General features: G+C 45.2%; 1 protein-coding gene across 2 annotated transcripts in view; it reads right to left on the bottom strand.

Annotated features, from left to right (window-relative positions):
- Positions 1–2,096: 2,096 nt before the first annotated feature.
- Positions 2,097–27,926, bottom strand: part of SARDH (sarcosine dehydrogenase) — a 59,144-nt gene continuing 33,314 nt past the window's right edge. For both annotated transcript variants that reach the window (XM_044305444.1, XM_044305445.1), the window contains exons 17-21: positions 27,415–27,508; positions 14,632–14,794; positions 9,290–9,458; positions 8,712–8,847; positions 2,097–3,683 (exon numbers count right to left, since the gene is read on the bottom strand). In XM_044305444.1, the coding sequence (XP_044161379.1) occupies positions 3,558–3,683; positions 8,712–8,847; positions 9,290–9,458; positions 14,632–14,794; positions 27,415–27,508 (688 nt within the window). In that variant the 3' untranslated portion in view covers positions 2,097–3,557. The remainder of the gene's footprint in view (positions 3,684–8,711; positions 8,848–9,289; positions 9,459–14,631; positions 14,795–27,414; positions 27,509–27,926) is intronic.

Genomic DNA, 27,926 nt, shown 5'->3' on the forward strand with positions numbered 1-27,926 from the left:
GTGGTCACTTCTGAGGCCATGGATTGGCCGGCAGCGGTGAATGTAGACGGCAGGTCACACTTCTGGTCCAGTGGGGTCCTCAGCAGGGGGGCGATGGAAGCTCACCCCCTAAATGTTTGTGACAAGTCAGACCATGGGTTCCCGGTCTCGGAGAACCGTTTGAAATGTTTCCCAACAGCTTCCATTTCAGCAGCACTTAACTCCTCCAAGCAGTCTTGCCTCCTAACCTGAACCCCCCTGGGGGCTGTAATTACAGCAGAGATACGGGCACCCTTGTCAGGGCGCATTAATCGGGGAAATAAACAGGTAGAGTCAGGAGCGGGAATGTTCCGCTTACTTGTCTCGAAAGAAAAAGGAGAAGTTCAGTGAAGTCTGCTGCACGGCTTTTGCCCGGAGTCAGTAAAAAGCAATCTCCATATTTCTGTTTGGAAGTTTATCTCATACATGAATATGAAGCGGCAGCCAGCTGGTGCCAGCGCCGGGTAATGCCCTCCAGGGACTTCACTGAACGGCTAATGAATCTTGGAAAGGTTAAACTGTGCAAAAACCGGGAGCTTACATAATGCCAGGATGATGCCCGGCTCTGGCCTTCACTTGTCAGCGAGCAAACAACCTCTTCACCTTTAAGGAGCTATTCCAGGAGCCCCCATAGACCGCAGCGACAGATGCCACGACACCCACAGAGGGTAATGTATTCCTCTTACTGAGAACATTCACTTCCTGCCATCACCGTGCATTATAGGCACTAAAACCCTGTTCATCCTGAGCTTCCTGTTTCACGAGTAAGACCACAGGACTGCTACTAGAATAGAAAATCACAATGGAGTTAAAGGGCATCATTAAGTTTTAATATATGCAAAATGAACCTCTAGGAGCGACGGGGGGCGTTACCGTTACCCCTAGAGGCTCCGTTTTCTCTGCGCCCTCTCCACTTTGATCGACATGGCCAGCTCTGATGAGGTTTTCATTGCCTGGTGCAGTCAAAGTGCAGAGGACGCAGGAGTTGCAGAGAGCATAGCCTGTAGGAGTAAAGGCAACGCCCCCGTTGCTCCTAGTCCGGTGATGGCTAACCTCCGGCACTCCAGCTGTGGTAAAACTACAACTCCCAAGATGGACACTTGCTTGGCTGTTCTCACAACACAGAAATGAATGGAGCATGCTGGGAGTCGAAGTTTCACCCCAGCTGGACTGCCGGAGGTTAGCCATCACTGTTCCTAGAGGCTCATTTGCATATAATAAAACAGCACTTTTCTCAGCAATGCAGACACATATGAACATGGGACCAACACAGAAGTCTTCAGCTGCCAAGTGCACGTGTAACAGGTCAGCCAGTGTCATAGGGACAAAACTGCTGACAGATGCCCTTTAAAAGGGGTTGTCCTTGATTATAGAAATAGTCATGACATTTCTTCTATAAACAGCGCCACCCCTGTCCACAGGCTGTGTATGGTATTGCGGGGCAGTCTCATTTACTTTAATGAGGCTGAAATGCAATACCAGACAAAACCTGTAGACAGGTGTGGGGCTGTCTCTAGAAGAAGGCAGCCATATTGTCTTATCATGGACAAAGCCCTTTAGTACTGCATAATAGTGCCGGTATATATGCTCTCTGGAAAGCTAAATGACAACCTTTATGGCCACTGAACTGGACAACCACCCTTCAGAGTGGAGCCACCTAATCGATCCACTGTGGGCAGCCCTCAAGCTCCTTTCCACGCATCAGTCCGGGATTCCCATTATGATGCCCATGTGTCCTAATAGGGCATCCCCTTTAATGGTGGCCATTAGTAGATGTAGAGTGGAGCATGTATTGCTGTGTACAGGGGTGCAGCCTAGCCTCTCTGCCACCTGAGGCGAAAACTGAAAGGGCGCCCCCCCCCCCCCCAATTCCAATTTCTTCATTTTACCCCCTTCGCCCCCAATGAAAGCGCTCATTGCCCATGGCCCTTCTGCTGCCCCCTCATGCCCCTACCTGGAGCTGTCTCATCTGGCCTCATTGGTGGTGCACCCCTAGCTGTGTAATTGGACAGACCCCAATGGTGGCCATATTGGTTGTCAGAATTGTAAAAAAAAATTGCTTTTTTTTGCTACATGGATTTGGGATATTAATATTTTATGGGGAAACCCTATGACATAGCCAGCTACAGAAGACGATGTATGCAATACGGCTGGAGGTACATCTGAGTCCTCTGCAGGGTGCTGGGGGGACTCCGGCTCTGCTCCTTACAATTTCGGTGCCATTGTCAGGTAGACTTTTCCTGCCGTCAGCACTCACAATGAGACAGCTTGACACGGGTAACGCTCCCTCACTGTCATAATCATAGAGCAGTCACGAATCACGATTCTCAAACACCCAGCAACCCCCGCAGAGCATGAACAAAGCGTCAGAGCGCCATTATGTTCTCAACCGCGTCCATAGAAAAAAAGTGCCGCTATATAGTTATCGCTGGAACGGTTGTCGACGGTTGAAAAATGTTCTTCTTTGTCGCCATAAATTTGTCCGTACATCGTGTCCTGTGGGTGTCACAATATACTTATTTCGTGTCAGATTTAAAGGGGTTGTACAGGATTAGGAAAACATGGCTGCTTCCTTTCAGTAAGTGCGCCACAACTGTCCTCAGGTTGTAGGCGGTACGGTAGCTCTGACCAGTTTTGGGGAAACAGCAACAATATCCTTATAATCATGTAAATCCCCTTTAAAGGGGTTAAATGCTGATGACCTATCCTCAGGATAGGTCCTCAATATGAGATTGGTGGGGGTCTGACTCCAGGCACCTCCGCTGTTGACGAGCAATGTGATCTCTTTGTAGTATACCGAGCACGGCGCCTTACCTTGTATGGTGGCCACGCTTGGTGATGCATCTCAATAATACCATTCACTTGAAAGGGACCAAGCTGCAGAAATGCCACGTGACGCGACCAATGGAGGTGACATCACAGGCAAAGAAAGAGGCTCCAACGCTTGCCCAAGCACCAATCTGATATTGATGACCTATCCTGAGGATAGATAGACATTTTGGGAAAAGGCAAATTCGAGAACTGGGTGTTCAACATCCCATTTCACAGCCTTGAAGGATGCAAATAGCTTACAACCAGGTCTTCCTTGAAGCCCCTCATGTATGTTTGTTGAAGTGTGGACCATGGCAATAGATGAAGCCTCATTGTTCCATTTTATGTGTTGGTGTGGAGCAGCAGTAGAACCTCTATGACCATTCATGATGGTAATCATGGACCTTTATTTCGTCCATGCTACATCATGGTTGTTTCCATTGTGGTCACTGACGAAAAGAAGGGTCTGGAGAACTTATCAACTCTTGTTATTTTAGGTACATTATCGATCCAGCTAATACAGTACATTATGGCTTTATGGGTAAAGTATGTTGCGTTCAGTCCTTTCTGCCAAGATGGCATCTTGATCAGTAAATCAAAAGTGGACCATAGTGATATCTATCATCGATGGATACAAGTTCTCCAGGCAATGATGCATGATTGAGCCCCGGTGGCTCTTCTGAATACTGTAGGAGGATTCCATAAGTGGTTTTGTCACCAGGACCAGTTCAGTATATCCCCTTGACCCTATTATTGTTGGGGTCAAATGGGGACTTGAGGTGGGCTTCTGCAGGGTACGTCACCCCCATCCTCTCCAGGCTGTATTCTCCACTGTTAACAAAATCCAGGGTGACCTGCAGAAAGAAGATAAAGTTCAGGAGTCTCCATCGATGAGGCATACACTTACACAAGTACATTTCATTTTAGAAAAATCTGATTAATAAGGCAAAGTGAAATACAGAATGTCAGGACCTAACTGAAGGCACCAAATAAGAGAAAAGCACCCTGGCAGCAAAGCTGCCAAATCAGACTTTCATCTGAACATCTAGGTCAATTGAGACTAGTTTCCAGGGATATGCTGCCTAATTCTAAAAGGTAGCCAGGCAACACCTCCCTAGCAACTAGTCAGTCTCAGATTACTTAGATTAAGGTCATATACATCAGACCCTGGTTCAGCCGAGACCAGTGTTATGAATTGGAGAGGGTGGAATGCAGCTGGCAGACGCCTCTCAAGGGTGACTTATTGTCCCAAGACGAAAAAGATCAGACAGTTGAAATCCAACTGCCCAATCCTTATCTCCCCCTACATTGGCTGTCTGGGGAGAGTCGGGATGCCCCCATACACATCAGATAGGCTGATCCTACCATAAATCGAATGAAGAGAGGGTCAATGAAAACAGGCTTTTTCTCCATCTCTATTAATCAGATTTTTGTCAAAATAAATTTAAGTGGAGATGTGATTTTGTTATAAAAGGGTTAATTTAATAAATGATTACCTGAATTGACCTAGAAACAGAACAGTCTTACGTTAGATGGGGCCCTGTGCCAGGACTTGCTCTACGCTGTACAATCGCACGTTGCCACAAAGTGCCTAATTATAGGCGCCATGCAGTGTAGTGGCCAAATAACAGCGCCATGCAGTGCTAGTTTTATACAGTTACCTCTAAAAACAACAGTGCAATACATAGTGCAAAATATGATATGCTGTACAGTAGCAGTGCCGCACAATACAGTTACCACCATACATTGCTCAAATAATACCACCGCATAGTCCACAAATAACAGCATTGTACAGTGCTCAAATTATAGCAGTGTTCAAAAAATAGCATTGTACAGTGCACAAATAAAGGCACCATGCAGTGCTCGAAGAATAGCACCGTGCAGTGCTCAGATAATAGCACCATGCCATCCTCAATTAATAGCACCGTACAGTACTGAAATAATAGCACCGTACAGTGCTCAAATAATAGCATCATACAGTATTAAAATAATAAAATACAGTACTGAAATAATGGCACCATACAGTATTAAAATAATAGCAAAGTACAGTGCTCAAATAGCACCGTACAGTACTAAAATAATAGCACAGTACTAAAATAATGGCACAGTACAGTACTAAAATAATAGCACCATACAGTACTAAAATAATGGCACCATACAGTACTAAAATAATGGCACCATACAGTACTAAAATAATGGCACCATACAGTACTAAAATAATGGCACCATACAGTACTAAAATAATAGCACCATACAGTACTAAAATAATGGCACCATGCAGTACTAAAATAATAGCACAGTACAGTACTAAAATCATAGCACAGTACAGTACTAAAATAATAGCACCATACAGTACTAAAATCATAGCACAGTACAGTACTAAAATAATAGCACCATACAGTACTAAAATAATAGCACAGTACAGTACTAAAATAATAGCACCATACAGTACTAAAATAATAGCACCATACAGTACTAAAATCATAGCACAGTACTAAAATCATAGCACCATACAGTACTAAAATCATAGCACAGTACTAAAATCATAGCACAGTACAGTACTAAAATCATAGCACAGTACAGTACTAAAATAATAGCACCATGTAGTGCTCAAATAATAACACTATGCAGTACTAAAAAAATAACACTGTACAGTGCAAAAAACATATCACCATAGCGCACTCAAATAAAACTACTATATAGCGCTCAACTAAAACCACCATATTAGTGCTAAAATAATATAGCATTATTATATATACAATTAATATTAGGAGGTCAGAAATCCTGGGCCCCTTTAGCTAGGAGGCATCTAACGGGCCCATATCGTTTAACCCCAAGTCTGTCTCTGCTTAGGATCGTCCCATTTCACTGGTAAATGGCATGTAATGGTGACCGATACGGGCTCCGCCACACAGTAGTTTCTGTCGCAGTGCGGCCTGATCCGATGTGACAGCTATAGCTCCTGCTCCCTAAAAGGTTTATTTTCTGAGCAGCATTTGCAGAACGTGCAGTTACCTCAGCTTTATAGGTAGACTAATATCCTGGCACACTGGCCGCTCCCGAGCGCTGAGCCCATCACCCCCTTGATTATCTGACCACGTTTTACGAGACTAAACAAGCAGTGAACCAACATCAAGCTATAATGTTCTCCAGAGGGCCGCGCCAGCTGGATCTGGGCTGTAAAAGAGCTCGTTAGCTAATGAACGGGACATAAAACAGCTGGTATGGAATGAGATGTGCCGCGTCTTCCTAGGGTGGCGGATTTATTTGACTGATAAGTGACAGAATTGTGTGTGATGGGTTCTAAGAACATCGGGAAGACGAATGGTATTGTTTGCGCCGCTTTCCTTTATGAGCATTAGTGGGTAATTCGGGAGAGTCGTTATCTTTGCAGAGCTTTCAAGACCAATAGACTGATCGATACACTGGACCAATTTATATGATGAACTATACACCATCATATTAATGGTGGCCAGGTCTAATGAAGACCATGGTCAACCACTTATGATCGTTAAATCCTGAAGAGTCAAGGAAAGTCAAAGAGAGACTCATGGAAGACAAATAAACATCGAAGCTGCTGAGAACTATGCTCTGATGTTCTGCTCAAGCAGTAGGTCAAAGATCTTTCATGATGGCTTATGGCCCTGAGGACTGGTCTTCACTAGGCCGCCACAGAAATTAGGACTCTCCCTACAAGTTAAAAAAAACTTTAAACTTCATTGAAGAAGAATTGATTGCTGAACCTCATGGATCAGGCTGGAATTTGACCCTATTGCTCCATCATAGTCTGAAGAAGACACCCTGGTCTTCTGTTGTACCAGTCCAACCCTGGGTTCAGGTATATTACCAGGCCTCAGAGCCATAACTTGAAGCTTTTAGGCCCCAAGGAAAATCTGCAACAGGAACCCCCACCTACCATATGCCATTTATAATGCCAATGTCTTCATATTTGGCAGATACGTTTTTGGGTAACTTCAGGCATCGGGGCAGGCAGTGACTACTACCTCCTACAGCTACAACACTGCCAAGGCCCTTCTTTCTAACAGTGGCAGACCACAGGCAATGCATAATTTTTCTGGATCCTATAAAATTTGCAAAAATTCTGAAAAAACTAGTGCTAATAAAGTGATGACATTCAGTCTCACAGTAAGCTGTAAAGTGAGATGCTTTTTCTACCACTGTAGACTAGTAAAGACCAGTGTATTGACCTCTAGTGGCCGATGTGAGAACTGCAATAGTTCATAATTTATTTTTACAGGAAAGCGTTAGAATAAAGCCCAATTTTTTTCAAAATTTTTAATGGAAACTCTTGCATGCCTACTGGTTGGTCCTTTGCTCCTTCTTCTTTTCTGAACCTGTGCCTCTAATATATTTTTGGCACAGATCCTGGTCCAGAAAAGGGACAACTTTACACATAATCTCGAGTAATCCTCAGTGCAGCCTGTATACCCTCCTACAGGCCTTGCTGAGAAACCATGACACGTTGCAATATTGCCACACTTCCACCTTAGAGACCCAGCCTTAGATGCCACTTAATAAGACCCCATCTTCATTGCAGGAATACCTCTTTAACCTTGCATTAGACTCAGTTTAATAAACAGCTACAAAGTGTTACACGAGGTGACAGGAAAATCACTCCATTAGAGCTTATTTCTCCACCGGTGGTAATGACGCAGCCCTGGGGACTGACAAGCGATATTCGGATACTTCCACCTCTCACAGAAGCATCTCCAAGTCTCCCTCCTTACACTAATCGCTGCTCCTTGTCCTCCACAGGACTAAAAATAGGGGATTTAAATGGTGGGTCCGCAAACAGAGCATAGTTGTTTTTTTTTGGGGGGGTGTCGACAAAAATGAGCTGCAGCTGACACCACCTATTCTGAGGCTAGGCCATCAATATCAAAATCCCAGACAAGCCCTTTAGCAGACAAAGCTATTATTTTTTTTTCCCATTGACGCATTTCAAGCCATAACTTTTTTATTTTTCTATCAATATAACCGTATGATGACTTGTTTCGGCATACTGTGCGTAGTGTTGTTGTTTTTTTTGGGGGGGGGGGGGGTTTGTGTTGTTTTTAGGAGAGCGGTTTGAAGAGGTTTTAGTGGTATTATTTTTTGGGGGTACATATAATTTCAGATTTATTTTTTATTCAGGGAGGGTGGGGGAACAGGTTAATGCAAAAATACCCAGAATTCCACCATAGATTTTTTTCAACATTATTCTATGGGTCGTTAGAATTGCAGCTTTAATTTTTTAAATAAAACTTTATTGGACTCCATTGCCCTTTTTTTGTCCCCCTTCCCCCCAGGAGTCATGGTATTTCAAAGCACTATTGCCTGTCAGTGTTACACTGACAGGCTACCTGTTAGGTAGATAAAGATGGCAGACATGTCCTCTGCCATCAGAAAGCATCAGCCTCCCAAGATCATAGGACAAGGACGAGTCCCCTCCCTCTGGCAAACACTCTTAGATGTCGAGGTTACTATTGACTGAGGCATTTAAGAGAGTAAATGATCGGAGAGCAACGTTATCGGAGTCTCCCATGCCCTGACGCTTAAGGTAATTGCCTAAATAATTCCATACCAAACACCTATCAGCACAGTAGAAGAGAAAGGGCCCCAGAACAAAGATTATAATGGGGCCCCCAATTATGGTGTTTGGTATTGCCACCATGGGTCCTCTGGCCGATTTCCTATCTCCATCCTTGATAACAATAAATTTACTTCTGCATAGGTTCTCATCACCGAACATGAAAGGAGATGGAATGTACCAGGACTGGGCCCTTACCTTCCAGGGGCCCCATAGCTACCCCAATTGCTTTAGAATTTTCAATGTGGATTTCTAACTGGTCGAAAGTTTGGTCCATTAATGTAATACTTACCGGACCACCATCAGGATTTCGGATGTATCCATATGCAATGGTTTTATTAATCGCAAATCCAAAGTCAGACCTCCGGATGTGACCAACAGCTACTCCATTTCTCCAAATGGCTTCCAGCCCAAATAGAGGGACCTTCCTGGGAAAAAAAAAAAAAAAAACATTAAAAAATAAAATCGCATGTATGAATTTAAAGGGGTTGTCAGGATACGAAAGATGACTATTTTCTTCCAGTAAAAGCACCACACCTGCGCACTTCAATAGAGCAGAGCTGCAATACCAGACACAACCCATTGACATGGGGTCGGTGCTGGTTCTGGAAGAAAGGAGCCAAGGCAACGCTAAACACCAAATCTTTACTTGAACTGATCTCAATCTCTCCACGGTTGGATTAATATTAGATGAAAGGAAAAGAGCACAGAGCAGTACAGAGTATTTCAGGAGATCTTGTAGGTAGTAGCCTGTAAAATAGCGTCATTGCATTACTGCAGATAGGCCAATAGGAAGGAAACAGGGGAAAATGGAGACTATAGACGCTTGCAGCACAGAGTATTTCAGGGGATAGACTTCTCAATACTCACTCATTGATAGTAAATCCCACCAGACGCCTATGGAGCCCCTCGGACTTCTGCTTCTCCAGGGCTTCGCGTCCTAGGAATGGGATGCTGGATTTCAGTTTGCAGGTGAAGCCAAGGCCGGCCTCCAGGGGGGTATCATCCGGGCGCAGGTCAGCATGCCAGTGCCTATAGCCTAGAAAGGAATATAGGTAACAGCACGGGCACTGCTGCAATAAATAGCACAGCCGAGTATTACACATATAACGCAAGGCATATAATCCCATATACATCCTGAACATAGTCCTTGGACCTCAGTCAAGCGCAGCTTATCTTTCAGACTCTATTGGACCATTATTTGGGCGTCTATGACCCATTACCGCCAAGAGAAACAATCCGCGTGGATGATCCATGGGGATGTTACATGACATACTCCTGCCTTGCCCTTTATGAGGGAACACCCTTTAAGCCTCGTTGCCCCTTCTCCGCATTAGTTAAATTCAGCCTCAGTAATATAAGACATACTGGTTTCTAAGGAAGTGCAGCATCCGGCTCCAAGAGTCACATTATACTGCAAAGTACAATTATACATTTATCTTGTCATGTATGCAGTTTGCTGTGTATTTCTGTAATGAAATGATTTGTGATAACAGGCCGTAACCACTGACCACTAGATGGAGCTGAGTCGCCTAGACAGCGAAGTGAGAGGAGCTAATGCAAAGAGCTGACACTTAAGCCACCCCTGGATGAAGGTACCAGCCACAGAGAGGCCTGAAAGAACATAAGAACTACAAAAGCAGGCCAGATGTAACAGAGAGGTGTAGTGAAAGTCCAGTAGAGATAACTTGTCTAAATGGACTTACTAACTATGCCATCCATGTTCAGAAGAAGCCTCTGATGACGGAGCATATTAAATTGCAGTTTTGACTGTGCGAATCTCCACATCCCAAGGTGGATTTTGTGGACATGTACTGTAAGTACAGCAACATGTTCAAAGAATAGAGCAGAAGAGTTCGCCTGCCATTAGGGAGAAACGCTCTGTGGTTGCATTGCATTGCCTAAAGTAAAGTATACACCCCGTGCCTGGATGCCTATGTGTATAAGTCAGCCAGAGAAGCGCAGTATCAGGAAAAGTGCTCCCAAGGGACAACCATGGCTGTTAACCGTGCAGCTGTGAGGACTGTAAAATCTGTGGAAATTATGCTTGTGGAACATCTGCCGGACCATGCATGCTTAATCTGTGATTAATGCACTGAACTTGAATCTTTAGTAAAGAATCGTTTGCTGTTAACGTGCACTCCTTATTTCTCCCCTACATTTGCATCGTGAAAAAGTCAACATCAAGGGCACTTCAACCGCCATCAGGCAGGAGGATCCCGAGAACCGGAGTGCGCCCCAAAGAGAAGAACAGGTGCGCCCTTTCTATCACTGCAAGCCGGCCCATCTGGTCACCCACTCTCACATGCGGCCCAGAGGCTGCAGAAGTGTTGCCTGACTACCCTACCTCATTGAAAATCTATAGTTGATAGATAATTTATCCCTAGCAACCAAATTGTGAGATGTTCAGCTCAAAGTCCTACTGGCATTGGGCTTAAAGCAGGAAGGGGAAGCAGTGAGGCCAATGACACCATTGTAGATATGCCAATCAATTTTATTTCCATGCCAACATTCTCCGTGGCCAGAGCGGCATAGCTGGTAAGGCATACGTAGTTGCAAGTAGTCCCATATTTGCCAGGATTATCCCAAAATTCAGGTTAGGGCTTATGTAAATCCTGCCCAGAGGTTGGGGGTGTGCTCATGGGCGAGGCTTAAATGCCCTCAATAGACCAACAGCAATGTTGATAAGGTTGATCAGTATGGGCATGTGTCCAGGGTGCTACTCTGCCCTGGCCGGGGTATTTAGATTATAAGCTAGGGCATACCTACGAATTGCCCCATGCTTTTTGTCAGATTGGCATGTGAGACAGGTCACAAGTGGGTGGGGCTTATGCAACCATTTCATAAAAGTAGGCGTTCCCAGTTGGGCAGGGCTTTAAAGTTTAGCGCAAAAAGTGATGCAAATGTTGGGAGGTGTGAGCTAGGGCAGCAAACTGGCGGCAGGAAAGTCCCCTTTATAAATTTGGGTTTATTAGAACTCAACATGGCGGACTGGTACAGATTCTCGCACTCACCCCTTTTTTCTATGGTGGAAAAATTAACCATTTTATAAATGGTTAGCGCTAATTGTTCATAGTTTTCGATTAAACCCCATAGTCATCATTTTTTTACATTTTTTATTCTGCCATCCGTGACTCTTGGTAACGACCGTCTCAGCGTGACACAGGAGCCGCTCAGGGATCCTCATTTAATCCACACATCTGTTAAATGACAGCAAAGTGTCTCCCGTGTGATCTCACATAAAAGTGTCATTGCTCCGCTCACCGCTCTTTTTTTTTTAATTTTTATTCCAGAGAATGAAGATTCCTTCGGCTTCTCGTGTCACAGATTAAAAAAAAAACGTAATCACGCGGAGACAATCGTTTTGAGATGTGGCAATTTATCTCCATTTGCGAATGTCAATATATTATTATTTCTAATGAGACCTCGACATTCAGTTCACTTAGCGGAGGTCTAAGGAGATGAAAACGTTACTTTTCTTCCTTTCATTTCTTGCAGTCTTTTCTTCGCTTAAACTCATGCATGTTTTATGTGAACACGGTCAGGAGGCAGCAGAGATAACATAATTCAATTTCTGCAGCAGAATCCAGGTGAAGGTTTCCTTACAGACAACACAATTGCTGAGCTGATTTATTTTGGACCCAGTGCTCTCATTTCTTGTATGCTGCCCAGATGCGTATTTAAAGGGCATATCGGCGGTACAAAAAACATAACTAAAATAGAAATGCTAAAATTTATATATATACACACTTTATACTGTATATATCCTATTTTTATTCAACTTTTCACACCATCAGCTCCATCACATACAGTGACCCAGCGGTTCACTGTTAAAGTTGTCAAATGGTTCACTGCAGTGACGTAACTAGAAATTAATGGGCCCCACAGTACATTTTTGACCGGCCCCCCTCAGCAACTTCTTCGCAACCCTCTCTTCCCGTGCAACCCCCACGCCTGTGGCTAGTCAAGATCGCTCTCTCAGGAGAGGCCCGGAAGCCGCAACATCCATATCCTACAGTGTGACTGAATATAAAGTCATAGTATAATACTGTTGAGGAGGCCCTGACAAAATCTTCTAGTCCTCCTCCTGGGTGGACCCCTTATTAGCTCCAGCCCCAAAGCAGCCGCTTCCCCTATAGCTACGCCCCTGGTTTACTGCTAAAGTTGTCACACAGTTAACTGCTAAAGTGGTTTACAATATTTTCTAACTGATGAACTATACTCAGGATAGGTCATCAGTATCTGATCGGTAGGGGTCTGACACCCAGGACCCTCGCCGATCAGCTGTTTCAGAAGACACTGCTCACTGCGGTTAGTTCATGCAGCTTATCAAGTGCAGTGCTGTACATTGTATAGCGGCTGTGCTTGGTATCTCGCTCAGCCCCATTGACTTCTATAGGGCTGAGCTGCTTCTAGGCCACGTAACGTGTCGTCACTGGCCTAGGGAAAGCTGAGAGAAGGCTGTGGCCCTCTCAAACTACTGATTGGCGGGGGTCCCTGGTGTCGGACCTCCACCTATCAGATACTGATGACCTATCCAGAGGAAAGGTCATCAGTATAAAAGTCTAAAAACCTTTAAATGTACAAGGTTTATGAACTTCCTTTGGTCAAAATCTAACACTGTGGACACTGTTATTCCAAAAGGCGGTATATAGGTAGGAAATAGTTAACTGGCAGTCCTTAGTTATAGATGTCAGTTGCGAGCTGGTCCCATTTCCCTTGACTAGTTAGTGTCACGCCGGATGGGATCTCTGACATACAGATAAACCAGCAAAACAGGCTCTAGGCGAGAAGCAGGGGAAGGGTCACCTCCTAGCAAATCCCTGACTTCTCTCCCTGCTCTGCTCAGCCCACATTCAAACCTAGATGGTAGGAATAATGTGTCCTCGTGCCTGGGCTAAAACACCCTAGATTCCCTGAGATGGTGAAAGGGGGAATAGGAGCAGCCTGCTCGCATAGAACCTGGATGGGAGAGATGACACCAACACAACCAAGATAGCAAATAACAAAAACTGAAACCACACTCATCTTTTCAGAGCTGGAACAGACAACCTTCCTTCCTTGCTTCCAAGGCCAGAATGATTTCTATAACCCGCTCAGAGCACTGGGATAGAGAGCTATTTAAACTAATGACCCCACCCAGTGCACCTAATGGGAGGCGGATCCAGCACGGCTCCAAAACAAAACACGTGTAGCTATTCTGGCCGACCTCCGCACATAGTCAGAGCAGGGCATGACAGTTAGTTCCTGGCAAGTATGCCAGGACAAAAGCATGGGTGTAACTATAGCCATAGCACTTGCTATTGGGGAAAAGGTTGGGGGGAGGGGGGCTATAAGTTTCAAGAACCTTGTGCTTTTTTGTAGGGAATAACAATGTGGTGGCTTTTTGCTACAATGTGGGTTTTCTGTTATATGATGGTATTGTACATGTAAATTTAGCTACTTATGCTGCTGTTTTAATTTCCTTACACTAGGTGGGGGGCCCCATTTTAATTTGCCGTGGGGCCCTATGAATCATAGTTATGTCCCTGGCCAAGAAAGAGGACGTGTATGCAGTTGCTGGTGTGTAAGACAAGCCAGACAAGCTAAAACAGGAGAAAATAATTCTTCTCCAGGGAGACACCATCCCTGTGAGTGTAGAGCTGCCAGAAAAGCAACTTTGCTAAGAACTAAACCTCTGAGGAAGAGAAGAACAGACTTTTTACAGAAGCTTGAGGACCATTACTATAGGGACAGTGCTTGGACAAGGTCAGTGAAAGTTAAGGCACTCATACACCTGTAGACTTTACTGCATGTGGTTTGGGTTATATTGCTTCTGGCCTTCGCCACATTACTGAGAAGGAGATGGCCATCCATTCTAGGATTAAACCCAACCCCACGGCTCATCTAACAGCAAAGGCACACCTACAACATGCCATTCATAATAAACAGAGACGCATTATACAGGTACGGAAGTCATTTTTACTTGTCGTTTAAATTGTAACTCCATGCTTGGTTAGCATTCACTATAATGAGGGCAGTGCAAACAAATCTGGAGGGAAGCCGTTAGCAAGTTGCTGATGACAGATCTGGTAGACTTTTAATGCAGAACAGTGTCCTACTGAGGCTAATAATATGCTAAATTTCCCAATGTTCTTCAAATCTGATTAATTGTAATGATGGTAACAAGAAACCCCTTCTACTTTTTACCTTCTGTTTACAATAAGCCTTACCTTTTTCAATGCTGAGGGAGTCAATGGCTCTGTACCCGGCATTGCCCATTCCATACTTGGCTCCAGCTTCCATGACAGCTCGATATACGGGCACACAGGCCTCCCTAGGCATATGCAGTTCCCAGCCCATCTCACCTACAAATGACAACCGGATGGCGCGTACCTGGAGGGAGACAGGGAAGAGTTAATAAAAAGGGCATCTAGAGTAGGTTCTACCTCCTAGGGCGATTCCAATCGGAGCGGAAGATTGGTTTTACCAAAGGGGCAGCCTGGAGCTAAAGTGCTCTAACACGTTTAATGCAGAAGCTAATGCAGCCCTGGACTCGTCACATGATCCCCTATGTATCCCATAGGTAGGATGGCGGATTATCGCTATTCGGATGGGATGGCTTAAAGTGAACATACAAATCATATGTGGCTGTATGTTACATCAATGCTCTTTTTAACACATGAACATTAAGGCAGGAAGGCAAGGAATTACTGCAACAAATCTGCTGCGTCTGAATACAACCTTTAGGCCTCTTGCACACAAAAGATTTTTTTTCCACGTTTACGTTCCGTTTTTTTGCGTGCTGTATACAGAACCATTTATTTCAATGGATCCACGAAAAAAACAAAAGGTACTCCGTATGCTTTCGGTTTCCGTTTTTCCGTTCAAAGATAGAACATGTCCTATTATCTGCATAATGGACAAGGATAGTACTGTTCTATCTGCAAAAAAACGGAATACACACGGATGTCATTCGTATTTTTTGTGGACCGCAAAATACTGAAAAAGCCATACGGTCGTGTGCAAATAATGACATAAAACCTGAATGTAACATCCGCTTTGCAGTAACTCCCAGCCGGTTTCATTGCAGTGACCCAGCGGATGGCTGCTAAAGAGTTAAATGTTTGGATTTCTTGACGAGGCATTCTTTTTTTGCTTGTGCATTGAAATTTCAAATGGTTATGTATGTATGTATGGGTAACCTATAGTTAAACTAGCAGACTTTTTAGTGCAGTTGCCTGGGGGATGGGCTGGTCCCACCCCCTGGTTGAGGTCTTAGCTGAGCAGGCCTAGAGGAAGTGTAACACCCCAGAGTGGTGTTACCACTCCTGCACCCTGCTACTGTCTTTATTGGGCTAACACAGTGTCATCTTATGTATTGCTGTCCAGGTCCTCCACACTGTGCATTCCTAATAATGTTATATAACTGTTTATGTAATGTACCTGGTTCAACATCAGGTGGCAGCGTTTCTGGCAGAGCTATCTTAGATAGAATGGGATCTTCCGAGTGGGCTAGTCCTACTTCCTGCAGGAAGGGTGGGGACCAGTTAGTTCCAGTTTAGGTCTTCCCTAGACAGAGGAAGGGTGTGCAGGGGAAGGTCTCTACTGGACGTGCTCACGCCAGCCAGAGCCCCTTAAGCTCTGCTGGCCATGGAGGCAGAAGTCTAAAGCTTCAGGAGCCAGGAGATTAGTTCCTCGGCTGAAACATAAGTCCAACTACACAGAGAAGTGCAGCATACAGAAGAATCAAAGTTACCAAGTTAGCTTGTCAGTACAGCAGAGTGAGAGAAAGATATAGCAGAGTTGAGTTTGCCTGCCAGTTTAATGCTAAAGCCTGCTGGAACCAAGACAAAGCCTGAAGCTGTTTGGAGAATCATTTACTCAAGTAAAGCTGCCATTGAACTTCATCTCAAGGTCTGGGACTCAAGTTATTTCTTCAAATCCCTCAATTATTCCCCCTATTTATTGCTTCGGAGCCAAAGCCTGGGGTCCAGCCGTATCCAGGTAGGAGCACTGTGACACACATAAAGAGACATTTTAGGCGTGCGGCAGTCTGCATTTCCTACACCTGGGACGTGATATATAGAGGGCCCTGGCGGGAGGCTGCACCCGTTGCAGAAGGACATGTCTGTGTGAGCTCCAGTGACTGAAAAGCATCCAGAGAAAAGCAACTGAACTGAGAGACTACCCCTGAGAGAAAGAGAACTGATATCTATTGATGGTTGAGAAGACAGTGAGGTGCCCATCTCGTTTACGGCAATAAGACTTTACTGCTTGTGGTCTGGGTATATTGCTTCGGCACCCAACACAACTCCTATCATTTTCTCAATAAAGAGAGATTTTATTTATTGTAACTAGAGATGAGCGAATCGAATCCCACAAAGTGGAATTCGATACGAATTTCAGGATTAGGCCTCATGCACACGACCATTGTTGTGTCCCGTGTCCGTTGTTCCGTTTTCCGTGATTTTCTGCAGACCCATTGACTTTCAATGGGTCCGTGGAAAACTCGGCTAATGCACCGTTTGTCATCCGCGTCCGTGATCAGTGTTTACAGTCCGTCCAAAAAATATGACCTGTCCTATTTTTTTCACGGACAACGGTTCGCGGACCCATTCAAGTCAATGGGTTCGTGAAAAAACACGGAGGCACACAAGATTTTCATCCGCGTCCGTGATCCGTGTCTGTTTTTTTCCCATCATTTGCAAGGCAAACTTGACTTAGATTTTTTTTCACTTTCCTTCATGTCTGGTGATCCTCCAAAAATCAAGGAAGACATACGGAAACAAAAACGGAAACGGATCACGGAACAACGGAACCCTGTTTTGCGGACCGTGAAAAAATACTGTTGTGTGCATGAGGCCTAAGGCCTCATGCACACGACCGTTGTTGTGTTCCGTTCCGCAAAATGGGGTTCCGTTTTTCCGTGATCCGTTTCCGTTTTTGTTTCCGTGTGTCTTCAATTATTTTTGGAGGATCACCAGACATGAAGGAAAGTAAAAAAAAGTCTAAGTCAAGTTTGCCATGCAAATGATAGGAAAAAAACGGACGCTTACGACAATCTTGTGTGCCTCCGCGTTTTTTCACGTTCCCATTGAACTGTTCCCATCGCGGACCGCGAACTGTTTTCCGTGAAAAAAATAGGACAGGTTATATTTTTTGGACGGACTGGAACCACAGATCACGGACGCGGATGACAAACAGTGCATTAGCCGAGTTTTCAACGGACCCATTGAAAGTCATTGGGTCCGCAGAAAATCACGAAAAATGGAACAACGGACACGGAATGAAACAACGGTCGTGTGCATGAGGCCTAAATTCGATTCGCCTCAAAGCCGAATTTCCTCCTGCTTTGTGTTAGCAAATCGATTTAACCTGAAATTGTGTAAAAAACAAAAAAAAAAAAATCAAACTTACCTCCTTCATTTGCTCGCGACGGGCCGCCAGCCTCCATCTTGATTGAAGATCTTGGCTGGCGTGATGACGTAATCTCACGCCGCGCGAGATTTCGCTCAAGATCTTTAAGCAAAATGGCGGAAGCTGGCTCATCATGAGCAAATGGAGGCGGTAAGTTTGATTTAAAAAAAAAATATGGTATTGTTAATTTTACACTCAGATGCCGCGATCTTGTATGAACGCAGCATCTGAAGGGTACAATGACGGGGTCGGCGCTATAGCAGCTCCCTGTCATTGCACCCGCTACTTACAAAAAAATGCGGTTTGTGACAAAGTAATTAGTCACAAATACACCGCCCCTACGTCTGCACCCCTGCCAACCATCTACCATCAAGGGAATCCCAACTACCACCAGGCAGGAACACCCACAAAGTCCAGAGTGTGCTCCCAATAAGGAAAGGGAATGCTAGAGGGATTAACCACCATGAGGATTACAACCACTTTCATTGCCACATCCACCACTCCCAGTCCTTTCCAGTTTTAGCTATTGCCATGCCTACCCAGTGGGCCGGCGTGCTGCACCATGAACAAAAAGCTAAAAAAAAAAAAGAGTGTCAAAAAAACACAATTATAAAAACAGCAAAAACACTATGCAATTTGACAATCATAACAAAATTGGTGCTAAAATCATGGTCTAATTAAGGGCTAGTCTTAGGGGTGTGCAACCCGTGTGGACAGAGCTGGAGCCGGGCTTTCTTGCACCCCAGATAAAGGTTGAGATTGCTGCCCTGACCAAGGGAAGCTGTGTTGGCGGCCCCCCATGACACTTACCACCAGGAGCACATGCTCTTGTTGTTCTCCAACCCCCAGCTACCCCACTGCATGTGGATCATGGAAGTGGGCACCAGTGGCCTTGATGTTCGCGCCATAGACTTGGAGCCCAAACCTTTAAACAGGCAACTACATGGGATACAGCTAGATTATATATATTTTTATACACCGCTGTATTATGTGGGCACTATAAGGCATCACATAAGCAGGAGGAGACATCAATCAATAGAAGATACCAACCTGTCAGCCCAGTTCAAAATGACCATTCTGCCGCATTAATTTTGCGCCCCCCCCCATTTGCCCATAGTGATCTTCCCCTTTAAGGAGCTGCCCCCTCAAGACCAACGGCCTCTCCCCCGTGTCTCCATTATCATGCTGCTGTTGATAAAGCTGAGGATGATGTTGGAGAATTACGTTGTTTTGATATCGATTCCTCTCGTGGTTTTTGCCTGTGCGCTGATTAATGAATGGCTAGAACGGTTCCCGCGGATCTGATGACAGACAATTCCGTAACTTCTGACTTCATTAAGGGAGACTTACAGATAAATAGATGGAGAGCTTGTCATCTTTTCCACACATTTGTCCAGGAGTCGCAAAAAAACCTGGACATTTAACCTACGTCGTTTGTCATATTTTGGGGAACTCCCTGGATACCTCACATCAATAAAACCAGTGAAGGGTGAAAATCCGAAACAAAAAAAATAGTCAAGGATCGAGATTAAATAAAAAGAGAAATCAATGAGTCTTAAAAACGTGTAGAGCAAACACCTGGAAGAGCGGAGAAGAACAGAAGTAGGATTGCCTGACTCACCACCAGGATATGACAAATACATACGCACTTTTTACTCACAAACATTGCCACAGCGCTAAATAAAACTACCCACACAATACAGCTAATTAATAAAGTCTCCCTACACTATCTAAATGGCACTATCATGTAATTCTCACACAATGCTGCTATTCAATACCAAAAAAAAACCTGGTATTCAATGACCAAATAATTCCATCATACGATGTCAAAATGGTTACTCAAAAGGTCCCTGGTGGTCTAGTGCAGTGTAGACAATAACTGTAGAGTCCCTGGTGGTCCAAGGTAATGTAGAGACTAATGGGAAAGTTCGTGGTGGACTAGTGCAGTGTAGGGACTGACATGAAAGTTTCTTGTGGTTTTGGGTTTAGCTAATGGCAAAGCCCTTGATGGTGTAGGGCAGTGTGAGAGCTAACATTAAAGTCTCTGGCGCTCTATGGCAATGTAAGAGTTCGTTGTAAAGCCCTTGGTGGTCTAGGATAGTGTAGGGGCTAATGTTTAAGATACTGGGGGTCTAGTGCAGTATAGTAACTAACATGAATGTTTTTGGTGGTTTAAGGCAATGTAGAGGCTAATAGTAAAGCCTTTGGAAGTCTAGGGCAGTGTCGGTACCAATGTTTAAGTCCTTGGTGGTCGAGTGCAGTGTAGTGATTAATAGTGTTGATCGAGCATGCTCGGCTGAACACCATTTCGGCTCGAGCATTGCGATGCTCGAGTCTCCTCCCGACCAAAAAGTCATTTTAAGGACTATTGTTGTGTCTGGCAGCAATATATATATTATTAGCGCAACCTGCGCTAAATAGCTTGCAATTGTTTGTCCGCTGCAGACAGCGACATTACCTGCACTACATCTTCTGTATCACGTTAGCCGCTGGTGACAGCAGCGACATCACCTGCACTACATCTTCTGTATAACGTTAGCGACATTACCTGCACTACATCTTCTGTATCACGTTAGCCGCTGGTGACAGCAGCGACATCACCTGCACTACATCTCCTGTATAACGTTTGCACATCCTAAATATTAGTGACATTCAGTTTAATTTATTTGTGCATACACTTACAAAACCTGCGCTACTGTACGTGTGACATACTTGCATATATACCATTTAATATGCAGAAGGCGAACAGTAAGGGACGGAGAAGTGGCCGTGCTGCTGATGGTGCACGCAGAGGCCGTGGCCCTGGGCGCGGTGAAACTGTCTGCTGCCAGAGCACAAGAAAAACACTGCAGGACACCACTCTCGAACTTAGACCAGTGCGACCAGGTGGTCGGTTGGATTGCAGCAGATAATGCTTCCAGTCGGTTAAGCACCACCATGTCTTCCACAAAGTCCAGTCTCAGTAGCCAAGAGTCTGGTCAACAGAATCCTCACCCTGATCCTCCTTCCTCCCACCATGGAGAGTCTTGCCAAACAAGTGATCCCACACTCGGATATTCCGAGGAGCTCTTTTTAATCGCCATACCTTGATTTGGGCCTCTCGCCAAGCCCGCTTGAAGGGGGACATGAGGGGATCGTGTGCACTGATTCACAAACTCTTGAGCATCCACAGTTACAAGAAGATGACGGTGGGGAACGGCAATTAGTATTTCAAAAGGTGGATGATGATGATGAGACACAGTTGCCAATAAGTCAATGGCAATTAGTGTCTCAAGAGGTTGATGATGAGGATGAAACACAGTTGTCAATAACTGAGGTTGTTGTTAGGTCAACAAGTCAGGAGGATGAGCAGAGTGAGGAAGTGGAAGAGGAGGCGGTGGATGATGAAATCACTGACCCAACCTGGGAAAGTGGCAAGCCAAGTGAGGACAGCAGTACAGAGGGGGAGGGATCCGCAGCACCGTAACAGGCTGGAAGAGGCAGTGGGGTGGCAAAAGGGAGACGGCAGGCCACACCAAACAGGCCCGCAACTGTTCCCCGGAGCACCCCCTTGTGGCAATCTCCCTTCCCAAGGGGTAGGTGTTCCGCAGTCTGGCGCTTTTTTGAGGAAAGTGCGGACGATAAAAGAATTGTCATTTGCAACCTGTGCCATACCAAAATGAGCAGGGGCGTGAACACTAGCAACCTCACCACCATGATCCACCACATGGCATCAAAGCACCGTAATAGGTGGGCCGAACGTCTGGGTACACAATCAGTGTCTGCGGGTCACACCACTGCCTCCTCTTCCCCTGTGTTACGTGCTGGCCAATCCCCTGTCCAAGACGCAGGCCCGGATGACTCCCGGCCTGGACCTTTGCAAACACCATCAGCTAGCACATCCACTTCTGTGTCCCAGCGCAGCGTACAGATGTCTATACCCCAGGGCTTTGAACGAAAGTGCAAATACCCAGCCACCCACAGGCCTTAACACTAAATGCGCACCTTTCCCAATTGCTGGCCATGGAAATGTTGCTATTTAGGCTTATGGACACTGAGGCTTTGCACAGCCTGATGGCGGCGTCCGTCCCTCGTTACTCAGTCCCCAGCCGCCACTATTTTTCCCGGTGTGCCGTCCCCCGAGCTATGGCAGGGTATAAGGGACCAGACTGAGCTGTGGCTCACGCCACTCGACCTACAACCAGGCATGGTTGTGTCTGATAATGGCCATAACTTTGTGGCGGTTTTGGAGCTCGGCAAGCTCACACACATACCATGCCTAGCCCACGTATTCAACCTAGTGGTTCAGCGGTTTCTCAAAACCTACCCCAATTTGCCTGAGCTACTGGTGAAGTTGCGCCGCGTGTGTGCCCATTTCCGAAAGTCATCTACAGCTGCTCACCGACTGTTTTGCGACGTGACCACGCGCTGGAACTCCACGTTCCACATGTTGGCCAGGCTTTGTGAGCAGCAGAGGGCAGTAGTGGAATATCAGCTGCAACATGGTCGTTGCCTTTCCAGTCAGCTTCCGCTTTTCACAAGCGACGAGTGGGCATGGATGTCTGACCTCTGTGAGGTTTTGCGCAACTTTGAGGAATCAACACAGATGATGAGCGGCGATGCCGCTATTATCAGTGTCACCATCCCACTTCTGTGTCTACTGAAATGCTCGCTGTTCACAATTAAGGCCGACGCTTTGCATGTGGAAGAGGTGGAAATGGGGAAAGACATTACACAGGGTGATAGCCAGACCACCCTCCGTTCGTCTTCTCAGCGTGAATTGGATGATGATGAGGAGGAGCAGGGGATGGTTGCCTCCGCTACAGAGGGTAGTACCCACAGCAGGTTTATTCCATCTATTCAGTCAGCGTGGATGGGCCAAAGAGGAGGAAGAGGAGATGGCTGACTTTATGTTATGCTGCCTTTACTGGGACCTTCGCGTTATACGCATTTTGGCCAACACCGATTACTGGTTGTTCACCCTTCTCGACCTCCGCTACAAAGAGAACTTCTCATCTCTCATTCCTGTGGTGGAGAGGACTAGCAAAATGGTGCAATACCAGAAGGTCCTTGTGGAAAAATTGTTCCAAAAATTTCCAGCTGACAATGCTGGCAGCAGAGTACGTAGTTCCTTGGGCAACTGAGGAGGGGAGACGAGGGGTACACACAGCAGTTCCAACAGAGACAAGGCAACACTTTCATGACACCCTGCCAGCAACCTCACCCTTATGCGCGGCCTAGTGTCACAAGGACAGAAAAGTTTTGGAAGATGGTGAAGGAGTACGTAGCAGACCGTGTCAGCGTCCTCAGTGATCCCTCTGTGCCTTAAAATTATTGTGTGTCCAAACTGGACACATGGCACGAACTGGCGCTCTACGCCTTGGAGGTGCTGGCCTGCCCTGCCGCCAGCGTTTTGTCAGAGCGGGTATTTAGTGCTGCTGGGGGCATAATAACTGATAAGCGCATCCGCCTGTCAACTGGAAATGCTGACAGGTTGACTCTTATCAAAATTAACAAGGCCTGGATTGCCCCCGATTTCTCAACTCCACCAGAGGAAAGCGGCTGAACATAAAGGCACTCTAAATGTGGCTTTTGTGATGTATTGAACACACTGTATTCCCATGCACCCCTTCCACCACAAAAAAGGGTATATGGTTCAATCTTCCTTTTCTCGTCCTCCTCCATCATATCAACATGCTTATTAGGCTGCCCTCGCTCCTAATATTTTGGAGGGTCAGCTCAGCAGCAGGTCCTCGCCCATAATTTTTTCCATGGTCAGCTCAGCAGCAGGCCCTCGCCCCTAATGTTTTAGATGGTCAGCTGGGCAGCAGGCCCTCGCCCATGATGTTTAAGATGGTCAGCTGGGCAGCAGGCCCTCGCCCCTAATGTTTTAGATGGTCAGCTCAGCAGCAGGCCTTCGCCCCTCCCTAATGTTTTAGATGGTCAGCTGGGAAGCAGGCCCTTGCCAATAATGTTTTAGATGGTCAGCTGGGCAGCAGGCCCTCGCCCATAATGTTTTAGATGGTCAGCTGGGCAGCAGGCCCTCGCCCATAATGTTTTAGATGGTCAGCTGGGCAGCAGGCCCTCGCCCATAATGTTTAAGATGGTCAGCTGGGCAGCAGGCCCTCGCCCATAATGTTTTAGATGGTCAGCTCAGCAGCAGGTCCTCGTCCCTAATGTTTTAGAGGGTCACCAGCAGGCCCTTGCTCCTAATGTTTTTGAGGGTCACCAGCAGGCCATCAATCATAATTTTTCTAGGGTGTGTATGATGCCCTCCTTTATGTGTAATAAAGGGTGTATTGGAGTGCCGGTTCCTTGTAATTTTTGCCAGCCCTTTCACTTAGTGCATAGGCTTTATGAGTGTCCCACTACATGAACAATTTAGCCAATAGTAAAGCCCTTGGTGGTCTAGGGTAGTGTGGGGGTTAATGGTATTAGGTGATCTAGAGCAATGTAGGAGATAATAGTAAAGCCCTTGGTTGTGTATGAGCATTGCAGGGACTGATGTTAAACTCCCTGGTGGCTAATTGGTAATTTCCTGGTGTTCTAAGGCAGTGTATGGGCTAATGGTAAGGGTACTGGTAGTCTAGGCTAGTGTAGGGACTCTCTTTGAGGTCCCTGGGCATCTAGGGCAGTGAAGGAGCCACTTGTTAGTCACTTCTCCAGACTGTAGCAAAGTCTCACTGTAACAGCAGGCTGAACGGGTTCATTCCACTTCCCCTTCCTCTAGCTCCCTTGCACTAGTCATAAAGATCAACGCACAGGAGAAGACAGAGAGAGAGCAGCACCACCCTTGGCAACTGGCAGCTCGAGAAATAGCTATTCTGTAATACTATACACAACCCATAGACTTAAAGGGAACCTGTCATCAACCTTATGGTGACCTCACTGAGGGCAGCATAAAACAGTGACAGAAATGCTGATGTCAGCGCTGTGTCACTCATGAGCTAAAAGTAAGTGGTTGCCGAGAACCAGCATCATAATTATTGCAGCCAAGGCCTTGAAAAGAGTCACATCTACCTGAGAAGAGTCCTGGTTATACATAATCTCCTGCTCTCCCGTCCGTCTGCTGATGATTGGCAGTTCTCTCCTAGAGAGAAAGGTAGAAAACCAGGTAGAAGCCGGTCAGTCATCAGCAGGAATTCATGGATAACCAGGACTCTTCTCAGGTGGCCGTGACTCTTTCCCAGGCCCAGTCTGCAATGATTGTGATGTTGGTTCTCGGCAACCACTTACTTTTAACTTATCAATGACAGAGCGCTGAAATCACCTCACCTGTCTCTACTTTATGCTGCTGTCAGTATGGGCACCATAAAGTTGATGACATGTTTCCATTAAGAGTCCTGTGGGTGGTAGACATATAAAAATACCCCATGACCTAACCCCTCAGATGAACATGGTCAAAAAAATAAAATAAAAACGGTGCCAAAACAGCAATTTTTTGGCAAATTTTCCCATTTTAAACCGTTTTTTTCCAGTAACAAAGCCACGGTTAACAGTCAAACAAAACATAATATTTATTACCCTGATTCTGCAGTTTACAGAAACACCTTCTATGTGGTTGTAAACTGCTGTATGACCAAACGGCAGGGCGCAGAAGGAAAGGAACGCCGTATGGTTTCTGGAAGGCAGATTTTGATGGCCTTTTTTTTGGACACCATGTCCCATTTGAAGCCCCCCTGATGCACCCCATAAACTCCATAAAATTGACCCCATCTAAGAAACTACACCCCTCAAGGTATTCAAAACTGATTTTTACAAACTTTATTAACCCTTCAGGTGTTCCTCAACAGTTTATGGCAAATGGAGATGAAATTTCAGAATTTCTATTTTTGGTAACCTTGCCTCACAAAATTGTAATATAGAGCAACCAAAAATCATATGTACCCTAAAAATAGTCCCAACAAAACTGCCACCTTATGCCATAGTTTCCAAAATGTGGTCAGTTTTATGGAGTCTCTACTATTGGGGTGCATCAGGGGGGCTTCAAATGGGACATCTACCTTCCAAAAACCACACGGCGCACCTTTCCCTCTACGCCCTGCCGTGTGCCCGTACAGTAGTTTACGGCTACATATGGGGCGTTTCTGCAAACTACAGAATCAGGGCAATAAATATTGAGTTTTGTTTGGCTGTTAACCCTTGCTTTGTAACTGGAAAAAAATGGATTAAAATGGAAAATTAGTCAAAAAATTTAAATTCTTATAATTTCATCTTAATTTGCCAATAACTCTTGTGTAACACCTAAAGGGTTAACGACGTTTGTAAAATCCGTTTTGAATACCTTGAGGGGTGTAGTTTCTAGAATGGGGTCATTTTTGGGTGGTTTCTATTATGTAAGCCTCACAAAGTGACTTCAGACCTGAACTGGTCCTTAAAAAGTGGGTTTTTGAAAATTTCTGTAAAATTTCAAGAATTACTTCTAAACTTCTAAGCCTTGTAACGTCCCCAAAAAATAAAATGTCATTCCCAAAATGATCCAAACATTAAGTAGACATATGGGGAATGTAAAATAACTATTTTTGGATGTATTACTATCTATTATAAAAGTTGAGAAATTGAAATTTCCAAATTTGCTAATTTTTCCAAATTTGTTTTTTTTTTTTTATAAATAAAAATGATTTTTTTTTTTTACTCCATTTTACCAGTGTCATGAAGTACAATATGTGACGAAAAAACAATCTCATAATAGCCTGGATAAGTCAAAGCGTTTTAAAGTTATCACCACATAAAGTGATACATAAAGTGGTCAGATTTGCAAAAAATGGCCGGGTCCTTAAGGTGAAAATGAGCCCGGTCCCTAAGGGTTAACTTGAGGTATAGTTTAGGGAATGTTTATTGTGTCTGTTCTCTCCCAGCAACGGAGACACCACGAGGAGTTAAGGAATTTCTTGCTACCAGCAGAGTTAAATGAAGTACAAAATGCACAAATCCTTTACGGTGTGTGATAGAAGCCGGCGTACATAGCAGATGATGCTAACGTAACCCCTCGCTCGTCTCTCAGTCCTTCAGATTGTGTCAGAAGCCTACTTTCTGAAGCTCTTTTGCACACAGGGTCTTGTCCTGGGCAAGCCAGGAGCTCTTTTCTCCATTATACTATTAGATCAGTCAGGCAAGGAGATGGATGGAAGGATATGGCTGGGGAGGATCTGAGAGTCTATTTGAGTTACAAAAGGGAAGCTTTTAACAAAGTACAGCTGCTAGGGGGCTAGGGAGGTCACTGAGCAATTGCAAGCACCTGCAGACCCAGAATAGCAATGTATGGGAAAAAGTAGGGTGTGGGGCTGAACCAACTAACTTGTATGAAGTTTACATCTCTAGTCTCTCACTCGAACATGTCCGCATGTTACACATAGAGCCCATTGATTTCAAACAGGTAATGAGTAATACTTTGTTTATCCTGCGGGGGTGCTGTAGGGAAATTGAACATTTGCTTTGCCAGGTTCAGATTCAAATCACAGCTGATCACAGGGGGTCTGAGCAGCAGGAGACAACCTGCTCAGCTTATAGTAGCAAGTGTCTTGTCCAATATAATCATATAAGTCCCCCTTCCCCATGATCTGCACCCCCTTCCTCTCCTGCTGATATGAAAATGACATCCGCTACCCAGTCCATACCTTAAACCCAGCAGCCGTGACAATCTTATGCGTGGAGAATGGAAAAGCTTCATTGCTCAGATCTTCATCCAAGACGTGTTGAAGAATGGAGCGACTGAAGACAGAATACAGATGGTTAAGTGGAGCTAACAATTTAATTTACTACTGAAGTGTCCCCCGCTTCCCTCTTTTCCATTAATGTCTCTGGCTTGGGAACCCCTGTCTGCGATTCAGAAGACAATAAGTAAGAGTGCCAATCCATACCAGTATTATATGCTTAGACATTAATCCGAATGGTCCCCACATAGGACTACAATTCCCATCGTAGCAGAAATATACGGCATGACCCTCAATGTCAATGATCTTAATGAAAAAATGCCTTTAAAGTGGAATTGCAGCTGTGTCTTTAATTCACTTCATATGGGTAATCCTTATTATGCATTTTATTACTTGTGGGCTGCAATTTAGCTGCCTTCCAGTAGAGGGCACCTATGAACAGTGACTGCAGATTAACTGCATTGTCTGTTGGAGTC

Source organism: Bufo gargarizans, chromosome 9, assembly GCF_014858855.1.
Source record: "Bufo gargarizans isolate SCDJY-AF-19 chromosome 9, ASM1485885v1, whole genome shotgun sequence".
NCBI lineage: Eukaryota > Metazoa > Chordata > Amphibia > Anura > Bufonidae > Bufo > Bufo gargarizans.